Here is a 20,717-nt window from a genome sequence, read left to right on the forward strand (position 1 = left end):
AAGACATTCAGCTGTTTAAATATGAAGCTATCTAGCCTAATTAGCCTATTAATCTTGCTAAGCCTGACAGGTGGAGAGAAATGGCACTGCACTCCTAAATGACTCTAGCATTGCACAGAAGTTGTGGTCAAGTTTCTTGGCCCAAAAGCATGCCCTGTATTTACTCTAGCTGCAGATCAAAGCTCTCAGGAAAACACTGTTGCTTTTCAAAGTGGGAGGGCGAGAATAGAGTTATGCCATATCTGAAGTTTATTGAATAAGCTTAATATGCTGTTGTTTTGGTATCAATACCAACACAGAAGATTAAATGGGTTGTGAAGCCTGCAACATTGAGAGAGTGCAACAAGGTGCCTCAAAGTCTTCATTATAGAGATGTTAAAATGTTTTTTTCTCACCTGCAAGTAACACATTTCTGAGGGATTTGAAAGCAACGTTAGTACTCACAGGCCTATTTTAGTTATACTACCCTATGTCCATGTGGGTAAATTTGCACCTGGATTTCCGTTTGGGATTGGATGCTAACAAATTTGACTACTCCTTGAACAGGTGCTGTGAAATGTTCTTTCCCCTGCTTTGACATAGATGCCATTTTCCCCATCATGCCCAGAAATACAGTTTGAGGATACACACTCATGATCTATGGAAAAATCCCTTAAGTTGAGCTGGCTGAATACAGAAAATTCTTCACTGTTGTTGGGGTGAACACTGAACTGAATCCCACCTGGTTTACAATTTGCAAAAACAAAACAAAAGAGGAGATATATAGAGTGCTAGGGCTGAGCTTATTCTGCGACTGACCAGTTGTGGCTCGGATGAAAATAGTTTGTGAAGCAAAGAAATCTTACTTCAAAACCCTGTTTGTCTGCTAATGCATTATCTGTGAAACTTCACCAAGCAATTGGATTGGGCAGGAGTCTACCATATAACATTTAATGTGGTAGCCTCTCTGCTCCTTCTACTGTGATAAGACATATCTGCAAGATATGACTGAGGAGAGCACGAGAAGGGCAATGCAAAGGCTCCAGGGAACAAGGGCGCACCTTCTCTTTATTTCTGTGACTGTTTCCTGCTTACATTAGTACTTGGGAGAATTTCAGTCAGTACCTGAACTGGTACCCATGGCAGCCCTGGATGCCAAAGGCATGGGTGGGGGTGCTCCTATTTGTTACAAGAAGTTCCAATAAGCTTTGGAGGAAGCAGCGGTGCGACGTCTGTACCCAGGCGCAGCGGTCTGGTGGCGGTGATCTTACTGATGAGACCGATATCCGACTATTCTGGTGGGACAGCACTGCACACTGCAGCAAATCTGTCGCAGCGTTTGCCCACGGGCCCACGAGAGCTTCCAGGCCATAAGCTGACTGCCTCTGATGATGTGAGAATGTGGGAAATTCGGGTGCAGCCAGAAACGTCGCTGCGACCTCAGCGAACTGAACAAACCCTCGCAGCTCCAGGACACAAGGCTCATCCTCAGAGCTGCGGCTGCCTCTGCGTAAGAGAGTGGCAGCATCACCTCATGGGCCACTGCCAGTGTAAGCTCCTAGGAAAGGCGCTACTCCAAACTTTCCTTGTTTTTAAACAAAAGCATTTCTCAGCAAACAGCCCACGAGGCTTCAAGGATCCCCTCAACCGTCCTGGCAGCGCGTAAGCTCCAAACCTGAAGAATTAAAGGAAACCAGCTCCCAGCTCGCTAGCGCCTCCAGCACCCGCCGTGACGAGCCTGACCATCCGGAACCCGGAGAAGTTGCCCCACTGGCTGCGTTCTCTCAGGCCCAGGCCTCCTCTTCTGGCTGCCACAGGCCGGCTCCACCCGCCATCGCTCGTGGCGGTTGCCGGCCCCGCGTTCCCCGCCACACCCGCTGGAGCCGTGGGCCGGGTTTGGCCCTGCGTCGCTTCGCTCCTAAAACAGCTGCGCCCGCCCTGACAGCGAAGCCCCGTCCCCTCGCCCCCAGTCTCCGACTGCGCACTCAGCCGAGCCCGCCGTCCCCAATCCCTTGAGAACCCGCCCCCTTCTCGTCCTGCGATTGGTCAATCTCGCTGTCTCTCCGGCGCCTCCTCTGGCCATTGGGCGAGGCTGGGGGCCCCCCTCCCCACCCGGTTCTGTCGGTCGAGTCGAGCCGAGAGTAAATAGAAGCAGGAGCCCAAAATGGCGGAATCGTCGAGTGCTGTTTGTGGCGCGGCGTCGCCTGAGCAGGAATCGTTTGGCGTTAGGCCGGCCTCAGATACGAAGGTTTCCCGTGGGTCTCAGCCAGCCGCCAAGAAGATGAAGGCAGCCGATGAGAGGAGCCTGAAGGGTACTAAGCGTGTCAACGGTGAAGGGGGCAGTGCTGGTGGCAGCGGTGGGAGCGGCAAGCAGTCTCTGTCTCTGCCAGCGGTCGTGCCGAGCTACAGCAATCCCGCGGCGTGGGGCTTCTCTGCGCTCCCTTCTGGCCCCTCCGGGAGCACGGGGGGCTTTGCTTTCCCTTCTCAGCTGCCCCGGAAGCTGCTATCGCCCGCCGTTTTGCTGCCTTCGTCCGCCTCCCCTTCCTCTTCCTTCCAGCAGCACCAGCATCGCCACCACCGGCACCGCCTGGCTCTGTCCGTCGAGGCGGGAGGCTGCGGTAGTGGTGGGGTGGCCGGCTCTGGAGGAGGGAGCGCCAAGCCGAAGAAGCCTAAGGAAAAGCGGGACAAGGAGAGGAGGAAGCACGGGGCCCTAGCATTGGTCGCGGCGTTGGGAGATGGCGACGGGGGCCTGAGTGCGGCAGGACGGGAGGAGAACGGAGAGGTGAAGCTGGTGTTGCCGAAAGGTGAGGGACAGGCACCGTGGCTGTGCGCCGCCCGCGGGGGATCGTTCGCCGCCCGCAGCCTGACGGCAGCTGAGACGCGGGAAGACTTGCGGAGCGGGGGGAGGTTGAGGGAAATTTAGAAGGGGCATCAAGCCCGGGCTGGGTGCAGTGGGTATGGTGTTGTACGTGAAGGTGCCCGGAGCAGCAGTAGCTACCCTGGCGGAGCAGGAAATGGTTGCGATGCTCGGGTCGAGCCGTTAGAATGGCTGCCTGCCCCCGCCCCGCCTCGGTACGCTGGCCTCGGGACAGTGCCGTTTCATGGGGCCTTACCTGTCTGTTCCCTCTGCCCTGCCCTCTACTGTGCCGAGGATAGCTAGGCTTGACTGCTTGCTAGACTCAGGGAGGAGAGCGCTGGCGTTGTGTAAGTTTGTGGAGAAGGCGATGGCAGCTTAGTCTGCCGTCAATCCTGTCAAAAAAGGGGGTGTGGAATTAGTGATGGCGTCAGCTAGAAGCTGCCAGAGGCCTTAGGTTTTCTTACCTATTAGGGAAATAAGAGTGCCTAGTAATTTACTGGAGATCTGGAACAAAACTAAATTTGTCATTGTTGGGGGGAGGAAATGGGGAAGACCACACGCTGGGGAAAACCCCACAAAATTAAAATTAAATCTAAATGATCTCACGTGTTAGGGAATTAATTTTTAGAGGCAAAGTCATTGAATACTAAAAAGCATGCAGTTACAATTTAGGTACTTAGACTTCTGAAATCTCATTTAGTTGCTGTTATAGGTTTGCTTTTTGTTGTGTGAAAATCACTGGGCTAGTATCTTCCAAGAAATGCTCAAGACCTTCAGGCCTGTCTTGCCATACCTGGTAGGACAAGATATTAGGATAGATTCTTGCTGATGTGATCAACAATAAACACTTAAGAAGTAAAAGGCAATACAGAATAGACAGGAATGTATGTTTTTATTTCTGGTGTATGGTTTCTCACTCTCCAGTGAGCTCTTAACCAGATGTTGATGCTTTTGCATTTGTGTTGAAATATGAAGAACTTGAAACACGTGCTTCCTTACCTAGTTAAAGCAAGATTCCCTTCTTTCAATGGAGAGAGAAATTACAGCTGTTACATAGGCCTAGGGCACTTCGATTGTGTTCTATACATGTACTTATTGGATGAGCCAAGGTTGTAGAGAAGAGTTATTGGTATCAATATGTTTCTTTGTCTGTTGATTATGTTTCTGGCTACCTTACTGCCTTTCCCACTAATTTCCACTAATACCTTTGTTTTACTCCCCTTTTTATTTTATTTATTTATTTATTATTACTTGCTTTTTGGTCAGTGTTTTGCATGTATCATTTTGTTCTTGGGATCACAATTGCTGGTGGACAAGTGGTCTTTTAAGTACAACATTTCAGTGCTTTCAGGTATTTTACTTGATTTTTCCTTCTGTCCAAAATACTTGATCTCTTCAGAGATGATGTTGGTGAAGCCTTCCAATCTTCAAGGGCAACTGCTAAAAAACCTCACCTGATGGTTTTCTAGCAAAGCTATGGAAGCAATATCTATAGTCACTCTGAGAACAGTGTTACAGTAACAGGATTATAAGGGGGGTTTGCACATTGGTAGAAGAAATGATGACACTTAGGGTGTCAGTTGAGTAATTGTTAATGGAACCATTCTGGAAGCAGTGATTCATCTTTAAAAAGGAGATTTTGTACCTTGTATACGGAAAGAATGTTTCTTCAGCAGTTACATACTGACAGGCACAAGAAGGTGATTTTTTTAGTTGCTGTTCACTCAGAACAGATCTTTCCACCTTTCATTTATTGCCTGAAAACCTAAGTACAGGCAAAAAATAACTTTTTCCAAGACAAATAATGCAACTTGGGCATCTGACTCTTAAGAATTTAGAGGAAGGGGTTTTTATAGATAAAGCTTTTTGGCATAGTTTCCTATATAAATGAAAACCTTTGTATTCGGTAAAGCGCATGTTTTTTGCAGAGAAGGCTGTAAGGAAATGAGGGATGCCCTGAGTGTTCTGATGACAGCTGACGGCCTTTTTAAAGTGGTTTGATATTTGACTGTAGGTTAAAGAACAGGTTTGTGCTGTTAATCCTGTGAATAATTTACTTTTCAGAGAAAGGCAGTTATGATTCATGGAGATAAGAATGATGTGTGTGTGTGCAGATCCTAACTACAGAGAGAAAATAAGAGTGGTGTATGAGGGTGGGAAGGTGGAATAGAGAGAATTTGTGCACTGAAATTGCTGGGACTATGGTGTAGACTAGGAGAAGGTATCACAGGGCCTCTGGTTGCAACAGTAAATATGCCAGTTGGAGATACTGATGTGAAATAAGGGGAACTAGCATGCAAAAGCTGTGCAAGAAGTAGCTGATTGTGATCTTCTTTTGGGCAAAAGGCATATACATAGGTGCTGCGGAAAAGACAAGGTTAGAGGAAGGGTGGGATACAAGAAGACTGAAAAATGTAGGCAGCCCACATGTGTGACAACAAGGTGGATTTAGAAGGTATTGTATAATAAAACCCCAAAACACCTGAGAGGCTTGCACACACGGAATATGTACAGGGAAAGTAAGAGAAAAATATGTCCCTTTTGGTGTAACAAGGTGAGTTTGTAGATGCTGTGATACGTGCATCTGGCAAGTCCTGGAGTTTGTAGTTAGACAACCTTCTTGCTTTTGGTGCTGTGGAAAATTACACTGCTGACATGGTATTGATTGTTTTTTCCCTCATAGCATTCAGAATGGATACATATGTCAGTGTTGCAACTGCCAGAAAGAAGATTCTGCAGAGGAAGCTAAGGTGAAGAAGTCTCTAAAAGAGGCAGAAGTATGGAAAGATAAACAAGTGGAAGGGGTGAGAGTTCCCCATGAGTCAGCATTGTGCCCTCATGGCCAAGAATGCCAGCAGTGTTGTGGGCTGTGTTAGGAAGAGTGTGACCAGCAGGTTGAGGGAGGCCCTTCTGCCCTGGTGAGGCTGCACCTGGAGTACTGTATCCAGTTCTGGGCACCCCAGCTCAAGACAGGAAGCTACTGAAGAGAGTCCAGTGGAGGGCCACAAAGGTGATTAGGTAGGCGACTGAAGCATCTTGGGAAGAGAGGCTGAGGGATTTGGAGCTCTTTAGCCTGGAAAAGAGAAGACTGCAAGAGGATCTTACAAATTCACATTAATATCTGAAGGGTGCAGGTCATGGGGCTGGGCTCATGTCAGAGATGGCCAGTGACAGGACAAGGGGCAATGGGTACAAACTCAAAGCATGGGTTGGAGTTGAATTCCCAGTTGAACCTTGTATTGACAAGGGTGCCAGTGTCTGTCAATTAGGAGGAGTCTCAGTTCTGGTCAGTGAGCTGTGTGCATACGCTAGGAGAAAAGGCCTTTTGCTGATGAGAGAGAGAGGGCATGTACAGACCTTAATACTGGGGAAAATGAGGGAGGGAAGAATGGCAAAATCTGTCTCATGGGATTGCAGGGACTGTGGTGCAGGCAAGATCATGCAGGGAACAAGGATGTGAGTGGTGTGGAGTGAGTGAATGTGAGATCTGGACTTGAAAAACTGTTATCATAGGACTTTGAGTAGTACCAATTGCATTTCCCTAATTCCAGTTTAGTCTGTGATGATTATAGGGGATGTTGACACTGGGAAATTGTGAGAAGTTTTTTTCACCTACCATTCAAAACAAGCTGATTATAAGAGCTGGTATTTGTCTTTTGCTTGCAATAGTGATTGCTAGGTAAGACAGCCGAGATTGAGGCACCTTTCACTTGTAAGTGATAGGAAGATGTTAAGTTTGGTTATAGCAAAGATGGGTGACGTGCTTACAGCTCTTGAAAATTTTTGCATTTTCTTTCTTGAACAAATCCTCATTTACAGATTTATCCATCTTATGATTAATTAGAAAGACCTTTAAGATACAGAGTCATAACCAGGACGTACAGCTTGTGTTTAAATTAAATAATTGAGCGAACCCTTCTGAGATGATGATCTTGCATGCTTTTTTTTTCCTCCCTCCCTTCTGCTGTCTTTAAAGCATAGATTAGGTTTTAAATGGGTGTTTACCTCTGATTCTTCCTGATGACTTCATTGATTTGGGTTTCATTACATTTCTGGGCTTTAAGCTTTCAAGAAATTAGACTTTTCTGGCTTGTTAAGTTTAGTATGCATCCAGTGGAATGCTCATTTCTCATAATCTGATTTAGCAAAGTAGGTCAGATAAAGTTTTGGGTCATCTTTTCCTCTTCTTTAGAACTGGCACCATGTGTCTTGACAGCAAGGTTGTCTTTTTAAAATTTCTGCTAAACATTTCCATCTGTTGACTTTTATTTCCTTTGCCTTTTTATTTTTTTTTCTTTTTTTTTAACTGTGTGGCTTGACTCTCTTCCCTCTCCCCCTGCCAGCTCCTTTAGCTCAGGGGGCATTGTCATGCTTTTTGAGGCCTCTTGATCTCTCTCTTCTGAATTCTTTAATATATTTCTATCTACATATTGCAGTGCAGTGTAATGGTTTAGTGCAAGGACTAAGCTGCCTGCTCCCTGGTACAAAACTCAAGAGTTGAGATAGAGTTTAATATAACATGAGGTGTCATAAGCACAAGTTAGCTTAGGTAATAATCTATAATACATATCTTATAATCTAATTATACAATGCATATTACCTTAGCTTAGCCTGTTTGAAGAGAAGCAGAGTGAAATTGAGGAAAAGCCCAGCATAAAACAGAAACCAAAAACCAGCAGCTACCAGACTCCTGCGTGCCTTGCCGCCATCCCTGCAGAAAGAGACCACACCCAAGAACCCAAACTCGGAAGCAGCCCTGGAAGGGAAGCCTCCCATGTTGCAATGTGAACTTCAAGCCCCATAATACTTTGCTCCATTTAGGTCTTTCACGTTTTGAAGCTGGCGTGACTGCAGCATGATATGAATAACAGCAGCAGGTTGAATGCAATCCATGACACATTGTAATCTGCAGTTTCTAGAAAGCGTTTAGGGTTTTAAGCATACAATACAAGAGGAAGGGGGACTTCTGATATTTCTTTGGATGTTTGAAATTTATATGCACTTTAGTTTTGAGAGCAAATAGTGACATTAAGTTAAGTATCCAATGTCCAGGTGAATTTGGAGTAGTGTATCTCTTTCCTGAGCAACCCCATTCCCTTTTCATTTCTGTGAAATAACCATGCAGCTTTACATGACAGAACAAAATCTTAATTTTTCTAAGTGGGAGAACAAAGCAAGCCCCTTCTGTACGTGAATCCATCTCTTCATGGGATTTATGCAGCAGAAACCTACTTATTTTTCTACAACCGCAAGAATTTTTCTTAGCTGAGAGAAGATTGATAGACTGAAACATCAGATTTGAAACCTTTCATAGAGGCCTTCTTTGCAGCTGTCGTGTTCTTCGCTACTAATTTCTGATGCAACTTCCCAGTGCATGAGCTTAAACTTGGTTTGTTCAGTTCTGCCTGTAGAGAATTTCTCTTGGAAGTGTGAAGATTAGATTTAAATTTCATGGAAGTATTTTGATTCTGAAGGGGGTCTGTCTTCCCAGTTGTTGGAGGACTTGGGGAAATGTTCTTGCATGGTAAGGGGATTTCTTTAGTCATATCGTAAATTTTAATCTTTAATTACTGGAAAGGATGTCAGCCAAATATTTCTTGTTGTCATGGTGGCTGGTTTTTTTGGTGGTGTTTTTTATATTTTTTTTTTTCCATGGCCTCAGAAATACTGTATGGTTTTTTCATGCTCATTAAGTCGGGAAGTCTGCTCACCAGTGTGCCTTGTGTGACTTAATAAGAGCGCAGGTGTCAAAACAGTTAACATAGCGGTGTTAAACTTACTTAGTGTATTTGCATAACCGGGTAAACATGGCTTCTTAAGTTTGATTTTTATGGGTATTTGAAGGGAGGAGAGTGCCAGTGGAAGGAATGGCAACTGATATTCTACTCCCCACTTCCTCCCCCTTCTCTTCAGTTACAATACTGTTGGTGTAACTGTATTGATGTGTCCATTAGCTGTAGTTTGTAAATGTTGTGCCTGATGTGCAGTGACAGCCCTTAAATCAAAGGGAGGAGAGAAGCAGAATACTTTGAATGTGATCTATGACTACTAGTGTGGGTTACCGTCTGGAAAACTGATGCAAAGCAGCTGCAGCCTTTGGGATCCAAGTAGGTTGTAAAGCTTGCCTCTTTCAGTGCTGAAATGGACTTGCTCAAGTTCCTGAATTGGCTTTAAGGTGTGAATTTCATGGTGTGACAGCAACCACAGTTGTGCTTTATCCATAACAGAGCATTTCCCTCTTGGCTTGTTCTTTATGCACTCAATTTACTTTTTTGTCTGTAGAAAGCTTGTAGTAGAGGCAAAGATCTGGTTAAATTTCTGAAATCTGAATGGTGTGGTGTATGAGTTTTTATTCCTTTATTTACTACTTGGGAAATCCTTGGACTCGTTATGAGAATGTATCTACCCAGATAGGGAACAGAAAGCTTTCACTATAGCCTTTAGTTGTAAATGGCTGTTTAACTTAGAAATGGAACACATATTTAAGATCCATAGAAAGAGGAGTTTGGATTTCAAGAGGAAGCATGCATGGCACTGAATTAAATTCTTTATGTGGATTCACTGTGAAGTGAAAACATTCTTCAGCTGCCATTTAGAATGCTGAGGTGAAACACTTTACAATGGAATTCTTCCTGTCCGTATATAGCACTTATTTTCCTATACTGCTGTTGCTGCATTTTACTCATGGGTGTACTATTTCTGTGATATTAGAACCAAAGGCTTTGTGGTGACACTCACTGTGTGAACTTGAATGAGACATGTAGTCATCTCTTCATTCCATGGGTGCTGTATTTCCTCTAAACAGGGATACTTATTCCTACAGAACTCTGCGTTTTAAAAGTATAGTCATGGCATTACTTAATTTTGTAGAGATATATTGGATTCGTGTAGCTGATAAAAGAAGTGAAAACACGGATTGGCATAAAATCGTAGAATTCTTTCAGTTGGAAAAGACCTCTAAGATTGAGTCCAACCATTTGCCTAACGCCATTAAACCATGTCCAAAGTGCCATATCTGTGTATTTTTGAACACCTCCAGGGATGGTGACTCCATCATTGGGCAGCCTGTTCCAACGCCTAACCACTCTTGCAAGAAAGAAATTTTTCCCAATCTCAACATCCCCTGGCACATTTTCATGCTGTTTCCTTCTGTTCTATCACTTGATACTAAGGAGAGGAGACCAGCCTCCACCTTACTCCAAACTCCTTTCAGGGAGCTGTGGAGAGAAGTGAGGTCTCCCTTCAGTTTCCTCTTCTCCAGACTAAACAATCAGAGTTCCTGCAGCTGGTCCTTCTAACACTTGTGCTCTAGAACCTTTACCAGCCTTGGGGCCCTTCTATGGGCACACTCCAGCATCTCAATGTCCTTCTTGTAGTGAGGGGCCCAAAACTGAACCAGTATTAGAGGTGTGGCCTCACCATACCAGTACATGAGCATGGTTGCTTCCCTACTCCTGCTGGGTGCACTATTCCTGATGCAGGCCAGAATGCTGGTGGCCTTCTTGGCCACCTGATCACACTGCTGGCTCATGTTCAGCCAGCTGTCAACCAGCACTCCCAGGTCCTTTTCTGCTGGGAAGATTTCCAGCCTCTCTGCTCCAAACTTGTAACATATCATAGGGTGGTTGTGACCCAAGTACAGGATGTGGCTCTTGGCCTTGTTAAACCTCCTACAACTGACTTTCACCCATGAATTCAGCCTGGATACCGAACAAATATGGTCCCAAAACAGCCCTGGGGAACACCACTTGGAACTGGCTGCCAACTGGATTTAACTCCGTTCCCCACCACTCTTTGGGCCCAACCATCCAGTCAGTTTTTTCAAGCCAAAAACGCTTCCACCCATCCAAGTATGAGCAGCCAGTTTCTTCAGGAGGATGCTGTGGGACATAGTATAAAAGGTTTTACTGAAGTCCAGACAAACAATATCTGCAACCTTTCCCTCATCTGTTGAGTTGTCTTGTTATAGGAGATCAGGTTTGTCAAGCAGGACCTACTATTCATGAACACGTGCTGTCTGGCCTTGACATGTCTCCTGACATGACTGACATGGAGAGACCTGCATTTGCTCCTTGGAGCTGCACTAATCTTTCGGTTATTCCTCAACAGAACAACTTTGCTAAAAGGGAGAGAGCCTAAATAAAAGTGTAGGTGATATTGCTGGAAGGTCTTCTTAATATCTACTAAAATGGAAAAGTAGTTATTCAACTCTGAGTAAGCTTAGATGGCTTCACACATAATGATGGATTTTTGAAAAGTTTATTATATAAATGTTTTTGTGATTTCCTGTGGAACATATATTGTGCCTATTAATTTTGTGGGTTTTTTTAATTAAATTTTTCATTTGGGTTACAACGTTTTTTAATGCCTTTCTGCCCCACCTCCATCCCCCTCTCCCAAAATCCAACAATAACAAAACCCACAAAGCTCCAAACCCAACCAACCAAAACCCCCAAAACATCAAAGAAACACCCCCCCCAAACAAAGCAACAAACAACCCCCTCCCCCAAAACCCCCCAACCCACCAAACCAGAAAAAAATCCCAAAACTTCCCCCCCCCACCCTCACCCACTTCCTCTCAACCCAAGAACAAAAAAAACAAACCCAAAACTGAACCAAACAGCCCTGTAGAACATGTTGCAGCAATGCAGCACAAGTACTGGGTTGCTCCTGTGACTAACTTGTGCCTTTGTTTACCTGAATTAATGGAACTGTGCTATGAGCATTTATGAATTAGGGGTGTTTAGCTTCTAGGCACGGCTACATCTGCGTAAGTTGGCTTGTGGAATGAATGTCCTCAGAGTGAAAAAACTGTCCCTTCATCTGACTTGGAGCTGACATTATCTTCTCGTTAGTGTATGAAACGTAAATTTTCATTGTTTTCTGAAGCTGCATTTTTTAAGCATTGTGAAAATTGAAACTATTCCAGTGACAATTGCAGTGCTGTGACACATGGAGGCAATAGCTGTTGGTACTCGATGTTCTCTTGGCCTGGTTGCTGACCATTTGTGTTACATTATTTCTCTGCGGAGTCATTCCAGCCTGCTCCCTCAGCAGCTGAAGCCTTTTTATTTATTTATTAATTAAAAAATATGTTGGGAGCTGTACTGGTGAAAGCTAATTGTAGACCAGTCTGTGAACATGGAAAGATGAGTATAAACATCTGTCTACCTATTACTACTTTGAGATGCTGTTGCTTTACAAACGAAATGGAGAGGTAGTGTTTTGAAAGTTCCAAGTTTTCTTAACCTCACTTACTGGTTGTTTTAGTGTATGACATGTAGATTGTTAATTGCTTAATGTTGGAGGCATTTTTTTTAAAGCAGGATTTTTATGAAGACTTCTTATGTTTCTTGGTTGAGAAAGTGAGATTTGGACTGAAATTACTTGTGTCTGGGGGGTGGGGATTGGTACCTTATATTAGAGATAAAGTTCTGTTGCATTTACAGAGTCCCAAAGAGGTCTCTCCTGTAATGAACTGTATCACACTTATTGACTATAATGACTATTGGATGCTTCTAGATTACTAACTTTGTGGAGCCAGCACAGATAAATGGCAGTAGATTTTGTGATAAGCTCAGTTTTAAAATAATTTGTTAGATTGTTTTTTTACCTTTAAAAAACTTTTTTTAAATGTCTGCATTCCATTGAATCCTTTTGAAAGGTGTGAAATGGAATATCTCAGTGAGGAAAATCTGTAGAGTTTTGTTTGAGAATTGTTTTAAATTCTGCCAGCCAAGCTAGAAAATGCTTTTGACTCTGAAGACATTTAAGCTAAGAGTTAAGTATTAATCCCTGAAATTACTATTATTTTGACATAGATATAAAATAGAACACAACTACGTGAACCTTTGACTTTATTTCAATACTGTTCGTGTGTCTTTTGTTGGGGGCGGGGGGGGTAGCTCTACTACCTACTGCTTATCTAGTCTGTGGGCTTTGAAGGAGGAATCCTGAGAGTTTGTATATTTAAATTGGGATTCTCAACTGTTCTTTACTTGCCTTAGGCTGTACACTGGTTTAGTTACAGTACTGTGTTTTCTAAGAGGGAAATACTGTATTTTAGATGTTTCTCATTTGCACTTACATTGTATTTGCAATCTCTTCAGGTGAGATTTGCTTGTGGCTGTTGCTGAGGAGGTCGTAGGACACCCATTGTTTCCTTTGGAACGTTTCACCAATGACTCTGCGAATTGCTTTAGAGATGTGAAAATAAACTAGAGGCTCTTTAAAAGGTTTTAGCTTGTTCTCTGCCCTTAGTTCTTGTTTCTGACAAAGCTGGAATATTCATTGGCTGTGATGCTATTGATGAGCCTTGCAATAAAAAATTCTTTCAGTCTCTCCCTTGTCCCCTTTTCAGCAACGCTCAGCAATTTGTATAGGCTCCTCAATCTTTCTTTGATTCCAGATTGCAGAAGTGTGTCTCTTAACAGTATGCAAATGTTGAGATAAAATCTTGGTCTTTCCATGGTAATTATAATCCTGACTTAAACGTTCAGTGCAGGTTACAAATCAAGCCTGGTGTGAGCTGCCTACTTGCAGAGTGAGCATCTGCTTTCAGTATTACTGAAACTTGTGTTGCACTCATACCTGAAATTTGAATTTGGGGGCTTCTCTTTGGGGAGAAGCAGGCTAAAGAGGGAGATTCACATGTGTTTAAGATATTCTGAGAAAGTACAGTTTTGTGTTGCTTTGAAAAAAATAGTTTCCATTTCATGGCCTGCTGTACAGATGAATCTGCTTTGTCATCCCTTCTCATTGAACCATTTGAAGGCTGTTCTTGGATGTGATTATTAGAGTTGCTTAGAACTGCAGCTTCCAGACAGTTGTAAGCACAGCTACCTTACTTATTATTTTTGTGCTGCCAGTTTCTCTTCTCTCTGCATTGCTGATCTTGATCTGTGGATAGACAGCAGACACATCTCAATTGTTAGCCCTTGTAGTTTTCATTTTCTTTCTTAGCCTCTTCCCAAAACACGTTCTTCATCCTAGCAGGTGCTAGGGTTCAAGTTCTGTTGCCTTACTAGAAGACTCCTAAAAGGAAGGATATGAATGCTGTGGAGTCACAGTTATATAGTTTATTTATGTGAATTATTGTTAATGCTTTGCACCTTTTGTTTAACTGCTGACATGCTTTGTAAGTAGTTTGATTAGGGATACTCTGTGTCTGCAACTAAAGGCCTGTTTTGTTTCTAAGGAATATTTCTTAGTAGTGAAGATACCTATTTTATCCATTGTGTGAATGCTTAAGGAAAAGTAATTGGATTTCTCTTGGCTTCCATGCAGGGTTTATAATGCAAGTATCATAAATAAAATATCAGGATTGTCTCACAGCTCTATCATTGAGAAAACATTCTGAAGCATAACATTATGTAAAAGCTTTCCATGGGGAGATTAAAAAGCTCAGCAAACTCTTGGAGCAGGTACTTGGCTTCAGGCCAAAAACTAGGCAGGAAGTGCTGGCTGCAGTGTATCTAAGCCTAGTAAAATGTGCCTTCTCTAAATGCTTGACCCCAGAATTAAACCTAGCCTCTGCTTGAAAGACTGCTTCTGGAAATTATTAATTCCATTTCAACCTAGTAATTTTCATGTAGAAAGCATGCCTCAAAGCTCTGCTTTTGTATGACAGTGGTTTAAAAACCTGGAATTACACATCAAGAAATTAACAATGAGACAGCTCAGGTGGGCTGCTGCTGATTGTAAGCAAGCAAGGGAAGCACCACTGAGTTACATCTGTGCAAATACAGCACACTTATGGTTTTGTTACATTTTAGTGGAATTAATGCATTAGTATAGCATGTAGACTTAAGGTAAAAGATTTTACAGCTGACACGTCTTCATTCCAAGCTATTTGCAAAAACATCTTAAGTTTTGGCTACAGAAAATAGTTGGATGAGGTTTCCAGTGTACATGTGCACCTAAGAGAATAGAAACTGTAGTCTCTTTCCCCATTTCCTACCTAATGAGTCTTAATTTGAATGCCAAGAAATAAGAGCTGACTATAGATGCAAAACAACAGAGAGGTTAGTAGGAGTAATCAAAAACTGTAAGCATGCTGAGTTGTTGTGTGCAGTTCTAACATAATAAACAAAACTTCTCTGACTTAAATAAGCTTATGTTGGATTATGCAACAGAAATATTTGCTTTTCATATTTTAAGTGCTGGGATTTCCTTGTAGCTCCTCCTTTTATCCTCTTAATAGAGCTTACATAAGAGTAATGTGAAATATGCATGTGCCAATTAGTTTTCTATTCCTTCTTAATTGTAAAAACTTTACATTTCAGCTCAAGTCAAAGATAAAATTAAAGAAAGGGAAAAGAAGCAAAAAGAGAAGAAGAAGCACAAAATAATGAATGAAATGAAGAAAGAAAATGGAGAGGTCAAATTATTGCAGAAAGGTAAGTTTAAAGTACGTAGTGGTATTTCATTCTAGTCCTCTAAAGTCTTTGTAATTGGATTGTATGATGAATTTTAATATGTCTTTCATTTAACTTGCATATGTTTTTGCTTAATTAGTTGGTGTGCAAATTGCAAGTTAAAACCTCATTCTAATAGTTATTTTTGTTTGTCAGTTGTGTTAGGTACTGGAGATTAAAAATGTAACTATCACCAAAAATTTGGAATCAAATTCCTGAACACAGTGTAGTATTAAAGAGCAGGCATTCTTTATTACAGAGGATCACCCTGCCTAGAGTGTGCGCCATTTGGTGAGGGGTTACTTAATTTATACACATTGTGGTTTGTGGTTCCACATTCATTATATTTCTTAGGAAAAAGGTGTCTTGTTCTAATTAGTTCCCAGAAATAATTTGCATAGTTTCCCTCTCCCTTGCAGAGTAGTTTAGATTGGAACAGATCTAGTTCGATGCAAAGTAGGGGCAACCAGAGCAGAGTGCTCAGGACAACCAAAACTGTGTATCTTCAAGATGGAGGTTCCACAATCTCTCTGGACACCTGGTATTGATATTTGACCACTCTTGCAGTAAAAAAGTGTTGTCTTGTGATTAAAAGCTATTCTTTTGGTGAAAGGAGTGGAGTATCTAGGAGGACCTGTTGTGACAAGACAAGAGTGAATAGTTTTAAACTGAAAAAGAGGGTGTGTTGAGACTAGATGTAAGGAAGACATTTCTTACAATGAGGGTGGTGAAACATTGACACAGGTTGCCCAGAGAGGTGGTAGATGCTGTATTCCTGGAAGCATTCAAAGTCAAGTTGGACGGGGTTCTGAACCACCTCATTTATGATCTTTAAAGGTTACTTCCAAACCAAACTGTACTGTGATTCTGTTCTATAATCTTTCCTATGAGGAAAGACTGAGATGGGTAGTTCTTGAGACAGGAGAGCTCAAAGAGGGATCCCATGAAAGTGTATAAACATCTGATTGAAGGGAATGAAGAAGATGGAGCCACACTCTTTTCACCAGTGATCAACAAGGTGGGAGGCACTGCACACTAATTTAAACAATTGAAATTCTGTGTGAATGTAAGCAAACCCAAAACATTCCTAATGTGAAAGTGGTTGAGTACTGGCACAGTTTACCTACAGAGGTTGTATAACTTGTCTGGACAATCTCTACGTGACTGCTTGAGCAAAGAGGTCAGACTAAATGATACCAAGAAGTCCCTTCCAACCTGAGTGCTTTTGAGCCTCACTAAATTTTTTCACACCACCTCATCAGGTATTTGTACACACTGATAAAATTATTCCTCCCCTTACACTTCCTTTTTTTCCATGATGATCAATCCAATGTTTTCAGCCTCTCTTGTGAGAGTAAGCTCTTCTGCTCCCTTAATCATTTTTTGGGGCCCTGTGCTAAACATGCATCACTATGCCCATGTCGACCATGGACTGACAAGCCCAGAACTGGACCCGATAGAATAGAATTAACCAGGTTGGAAAGGACCTCTGAGATCATTGAGTCCAACCTATCATCCAACACTATCTAATCAACTAAACCATGGCACCAAATGCCCCATCCAGTCTCTTCCTAAACACCTCCAGTGATGGTGACTCCACCACCTCCCTGGGCAGCCCATTCCAATGGCCAATCACTCTTTCTGTGAAGAACTTCTTCCTAACATCCAGCCTAAACCTCCCCTGATGCAGCTTGAGACTGTGTCCTCTTGTTCTGCTGCTGGTTGCCTGGGAGAAGAGACCAACCCCCACCTGGCTACAACCTCCCTTTAGGTAGCTGTAGACAGCCATAAGGTCTCCTCTGAGCCTTCTCTTCTTCAGTCTAAGCAACCCCAGCTCCCTCAGCCTCTCCTCATAGGGCTTGTGCTCCAGACCCCTCACCAGCTTTGTTGCCCTTCCCTGGACACATTCCAGCAAGTCAACATCTTTCCTAAACTGAGGGGCCCAGAACTGGACACAGTCCTCAAGGTGTGGCCTAGCCAGTGCAGTGTAGAGGGGCAGAATGACCTCCCTGCTCCTGCTGGCCACACTATTCGTGATACAGGCCAGGATGCCATTGGCCTTCTTGGCCACCTGGGCACACTGCAGGCTCCTGTTCAGCCTGCTGTTGACCAGCACCCCCAGGTCCCTCTCTGCCTGGCTGCTCTCCAGCCACTCTGACTCCAGCCTGTAGCTCTGCATGGGGTTGTTGTAGCCAATGTGTAGAATCCAGTACTTAGATGTGTTAAATCTCATGCCACTGGACTCTGCCCATCTGCTCAGCCTGTCAGAGTCCCTCTGCAGAGTTCTTCTACCCCCTAACACATCAACTCCTGCCCACAGCTTGGTGCCATCTGCAAACTTACTAATGGTGGACTCAATCCCCTCATCCAGATCATCGATGAAGATATTAAAGGGCATGGGGCCCAGCACTGATCCCTGGGGGACAGCACTAGTGACTGGCCTCCAGCTGGATGTGGCACCATTCACCACCACTCTCTGGGCTTGGCCCTCCAGCCAGTTCCTAACCCAGCACAGACTGCTGCTCTCTAAGCCACAGGCTGACAGCTTGGCCAGGAGTTTGCTGTGGGGGACGGTGTCAAAGGCCTTGCTGAGGTCCAGGTAGACTACATCCACAGGCCTCCCCACATCCACCAGGCGGGTCATCTGATCATAGAAGGAAATCAGGTTGGTCAGGCAGGACCTGCCCTTCCTAAATCCATGCTGGCTGGGCCTGATCCCTTGGCCATCCTATAAGTGCTGTGTGATTGCGCTCAAGATGACCTGTTCCATAATCTTGCCTGGCACTGAGGTCAGGCTGACAGGTCTGTAATTCCCTGGCTCATCCAACCGGCCCTTCTTGTGGATGGGCATCACGTTGGCCAGCTTCCAGTCCTCTGGGACATCTCCAGTGAGCCAGGACTGTTGGAAAATGATGGAGAGTAGCTTGGCCAGCTCATCTGCCAGCTCTCAGCACCCTAGGGTGGATCCCATCTGGTCCCATGGACTTGTGGGGATCCAAGTGGCTGAGCAGGTCTCTTAACTACTTCCTCCTGGATCACAGTGGAACTGTTCTGCTCCCTGACTCTATCTGCCAGCTCAGGAGGCCAGTCATCTAGAAGACAACCTATCCTGCTATTAAAAATAGAGGCAAAGAATGTGTTAAGTACCTCTGCCTTTTCCTCATCTTTGGTATTGTGTTCCCCTCCATGTCCACCAAGGAGTGGAGGTTGTGCTTGACCCTCCTCTTGCCATTAATATATCTGTAGAAGGAGTTTTTGTTGTCCTTCACAGCAGAGGCCAGTCTAAGCTCTAAATGGGCTTTTGCCTCTTTAATTTTTTTTCCTGCATGACCTAGCAACATCCTTAAACATTCCATGGGTTACCTCACCTTCCTTCCAAAGATGATACAGCCTCTTTTTTTCTCCCCCTTAATTCACCCAGAAGTTCATTGCCCAGCCAGGCTGGCCGTCTGCCCTGGCGGCTCATCTTCCAGCACATTGGCACAGCCTGTCCCTGCGCCTTCAAGAGTTCTTCCTTGAAGTAGGTCCAGCACTCCTGGAACCCTTTGTTTTTAAGGACTGTTTCCCAAGGTACCTTCTGAGTTAGTTCTTTGAGTAACCTGAAGTCTGCCCTCTGGAAGTCTGGAGTGGAGGTTTTGTTGCTGCCCCTCTTAGTTTGACTGCATATTCAAACCTCAAATTATTTCATGGTCACTGGACCCCAGACAGCCTCTAAACACCACATCTCCCAGCAGCCCTTCTCTATTGGTAAAAAGAAGGTCAAGCAAAGCCTTACCCCTGGTAGGCTCACACAGCAGCTGGGATAAGAAGCTTATCCTCCATACACTCTAAGAACCTCCTAGACTGCCTCCTCTCTGCTGTGTTAAGTTCCCAGCAGATATCAGGCAGGTTAAAGCTGCCCATGAGAACAAGGTCTGGTGATCTTGAGACAGCCTCTAGCTGCCTATAGAATAATTCATTAACTTCTTCATTCTGGTTGGGTGGTCTATAACAGACTCTAACCAGGATGTCTGCTTTGTTGGTCTAATTCTCACCCACAGGCACTCAGCCTGATCATCCTTGATCTCTAGTTCCATGGTGTCTTGAGCTTCCCTGATGTACGGGGCCACCCTTCCACCCCTTCTCCCTTGCCTGTCTCTCCTGAAGAGCCCGTGGCCATCAATTACAGTGCTCCAGTCATGTGAGTCGGCCCACCACGTTTCTGTGATGGCAACTACGTCACAACTTTCCTGCTGTAACGAGGCTTCCAGCTCCTCTTGTTTGTTACCCATGCTGTGCGCATTAGTGTACAATGCATTTCAGCTGGGCTGCTGATTTCACCCCTGGCTCCAGCTTACCACCCCCAGACTCCTATCTGGGGAGACTTGTTCAGCCCTTCCCTCTTCAAATCTAATTTAAAGCCCTGTTAATAAGACCTGCCAACTCCCTTCCTAGAACCTTTTTCCCTTTGGGGGATAGGCCATTTCTTTTTCCCCCTCTCGGACGGATGTACTCCATCTGTTGCTAGCTGACCTGGTGCCACAGAAAGTTCCCAAGCTTGAAAAACCCAAAATTCTGTACTGCAGATGTATCTTGCCAGTGATGAGCAGAGGGAAAGGATCATCTCCTGCAATCTGTTGCAATGCTTTTCCTGATCCTGCCACGAGACTGCTGGCCTGCTTTGTGGCAAAGGCACACTGATGGCTTATGGTCACTCTGTCATCCACCAGGAACCCAAAGTCCTTCTCTGCTAGGTTCAGCAGTTGTGTCCCAGTCTGTACTGGAGCACAGGATTATTCCTCTTTGGTGCAGGAGTTTGTATATCCCTCTGTTAACTTTGGCTGCTGAATTGGTCTATTTCTGCAGTCTCCCAAGGTCTGTCTCTGGCAGTGCAACCCTGTGGTGTCCACTACTACTTGGAATTTTGTATCACCTGCAAATTTCCTGAGGGTGAGGTGCTCTGTCCCATGATGCTGGCCTTCAGTGAAAATGCGTAATATTGGCACAAAGTATCAAGAGCTGCATTACTACAGCAGCAACTGTCCTCCAGCTGGACTATGCAGATGATCCTTTGAGCATAGCAGTTAAGCCAGTTTTAATCCACATTACTGTTCACTTATGTGGGTCATGATGCATCAGTTTTTCTGTGAGGACGTTGCTTATTTAGGTAGACCATTTTTTTTTTAATCAGTTATTTTCAGACTCTGCTTTTGAAGTTAGGAACAAATTCCTTAATTTTTTTTTTTTTTTTTTTTTGTTATCTGGGGCTTTATTTGCAAATAAAAACTTGAAATCTTCAAAACAAGTTATTATCTTTGGAATGCCCATATGAGGTCAGAGGCCTATGTTGATCAGATCTCGAGATACCAGCTTAGCTATTGAGTAATGTGTAAGCTGGTGTCTTCCTGTGGAAAGAACAGACTTGGCTTGTCTTTGTTGAGCTAAGAGGGAGCTGTTTGTTGAGTTGAGTGCAGCACTGCCTTAAC

At 44.0% G+C, this 20,717-nt stretch overlaps 1 protein-coding gene across 2 annotated transcripts in view; it reads left to right on the forward strand.

The window, feature by feature from the left end:
- Positions 1–2,083: 2,083 nt before the first annotated feature.
- Positions 2,084–20,717, forward strand: part of RSBN1L (round spermatid basic protein 1 like) — a 49,199-nt gene continuing 30,565 nt past the window's right edge. For both annotated transcript variants that reach the window (XM_068167419.1, XM_068167426.1), the window contains exons 1-2: positions 2,084–2,783; positions 15,121–15,234. In XM_068167419.1, the coding sequence (XP_068023520.1) occupies positions 2,144–2,783; positions 15,121–15,234 (754 nt within the window). In that variant the 5' untranslated portion in view covers positions 2,084–2,143. The remainder of the gene's footprint in view (positions 2,784–15,120; positions 15,235–20,717) is intronic.

Source organism: Melanerpes formicivorus, unplaced genomic scaffold (genome assembly GCF_026170545.1).
Source record: "Melanerpes formicivorus ecotype bairdi unplaced genomic scaffold, bMelFor1.0.p_v2 SCAF_3, whole genome shotgun sequence".
In the NCBI taxonomy this organism is placed as follows: Eukaryota; Metazoa; Chordata; class Aves; order Piciformes; family Picidae; genus Melanerpes; species Melanerpes formicivorus.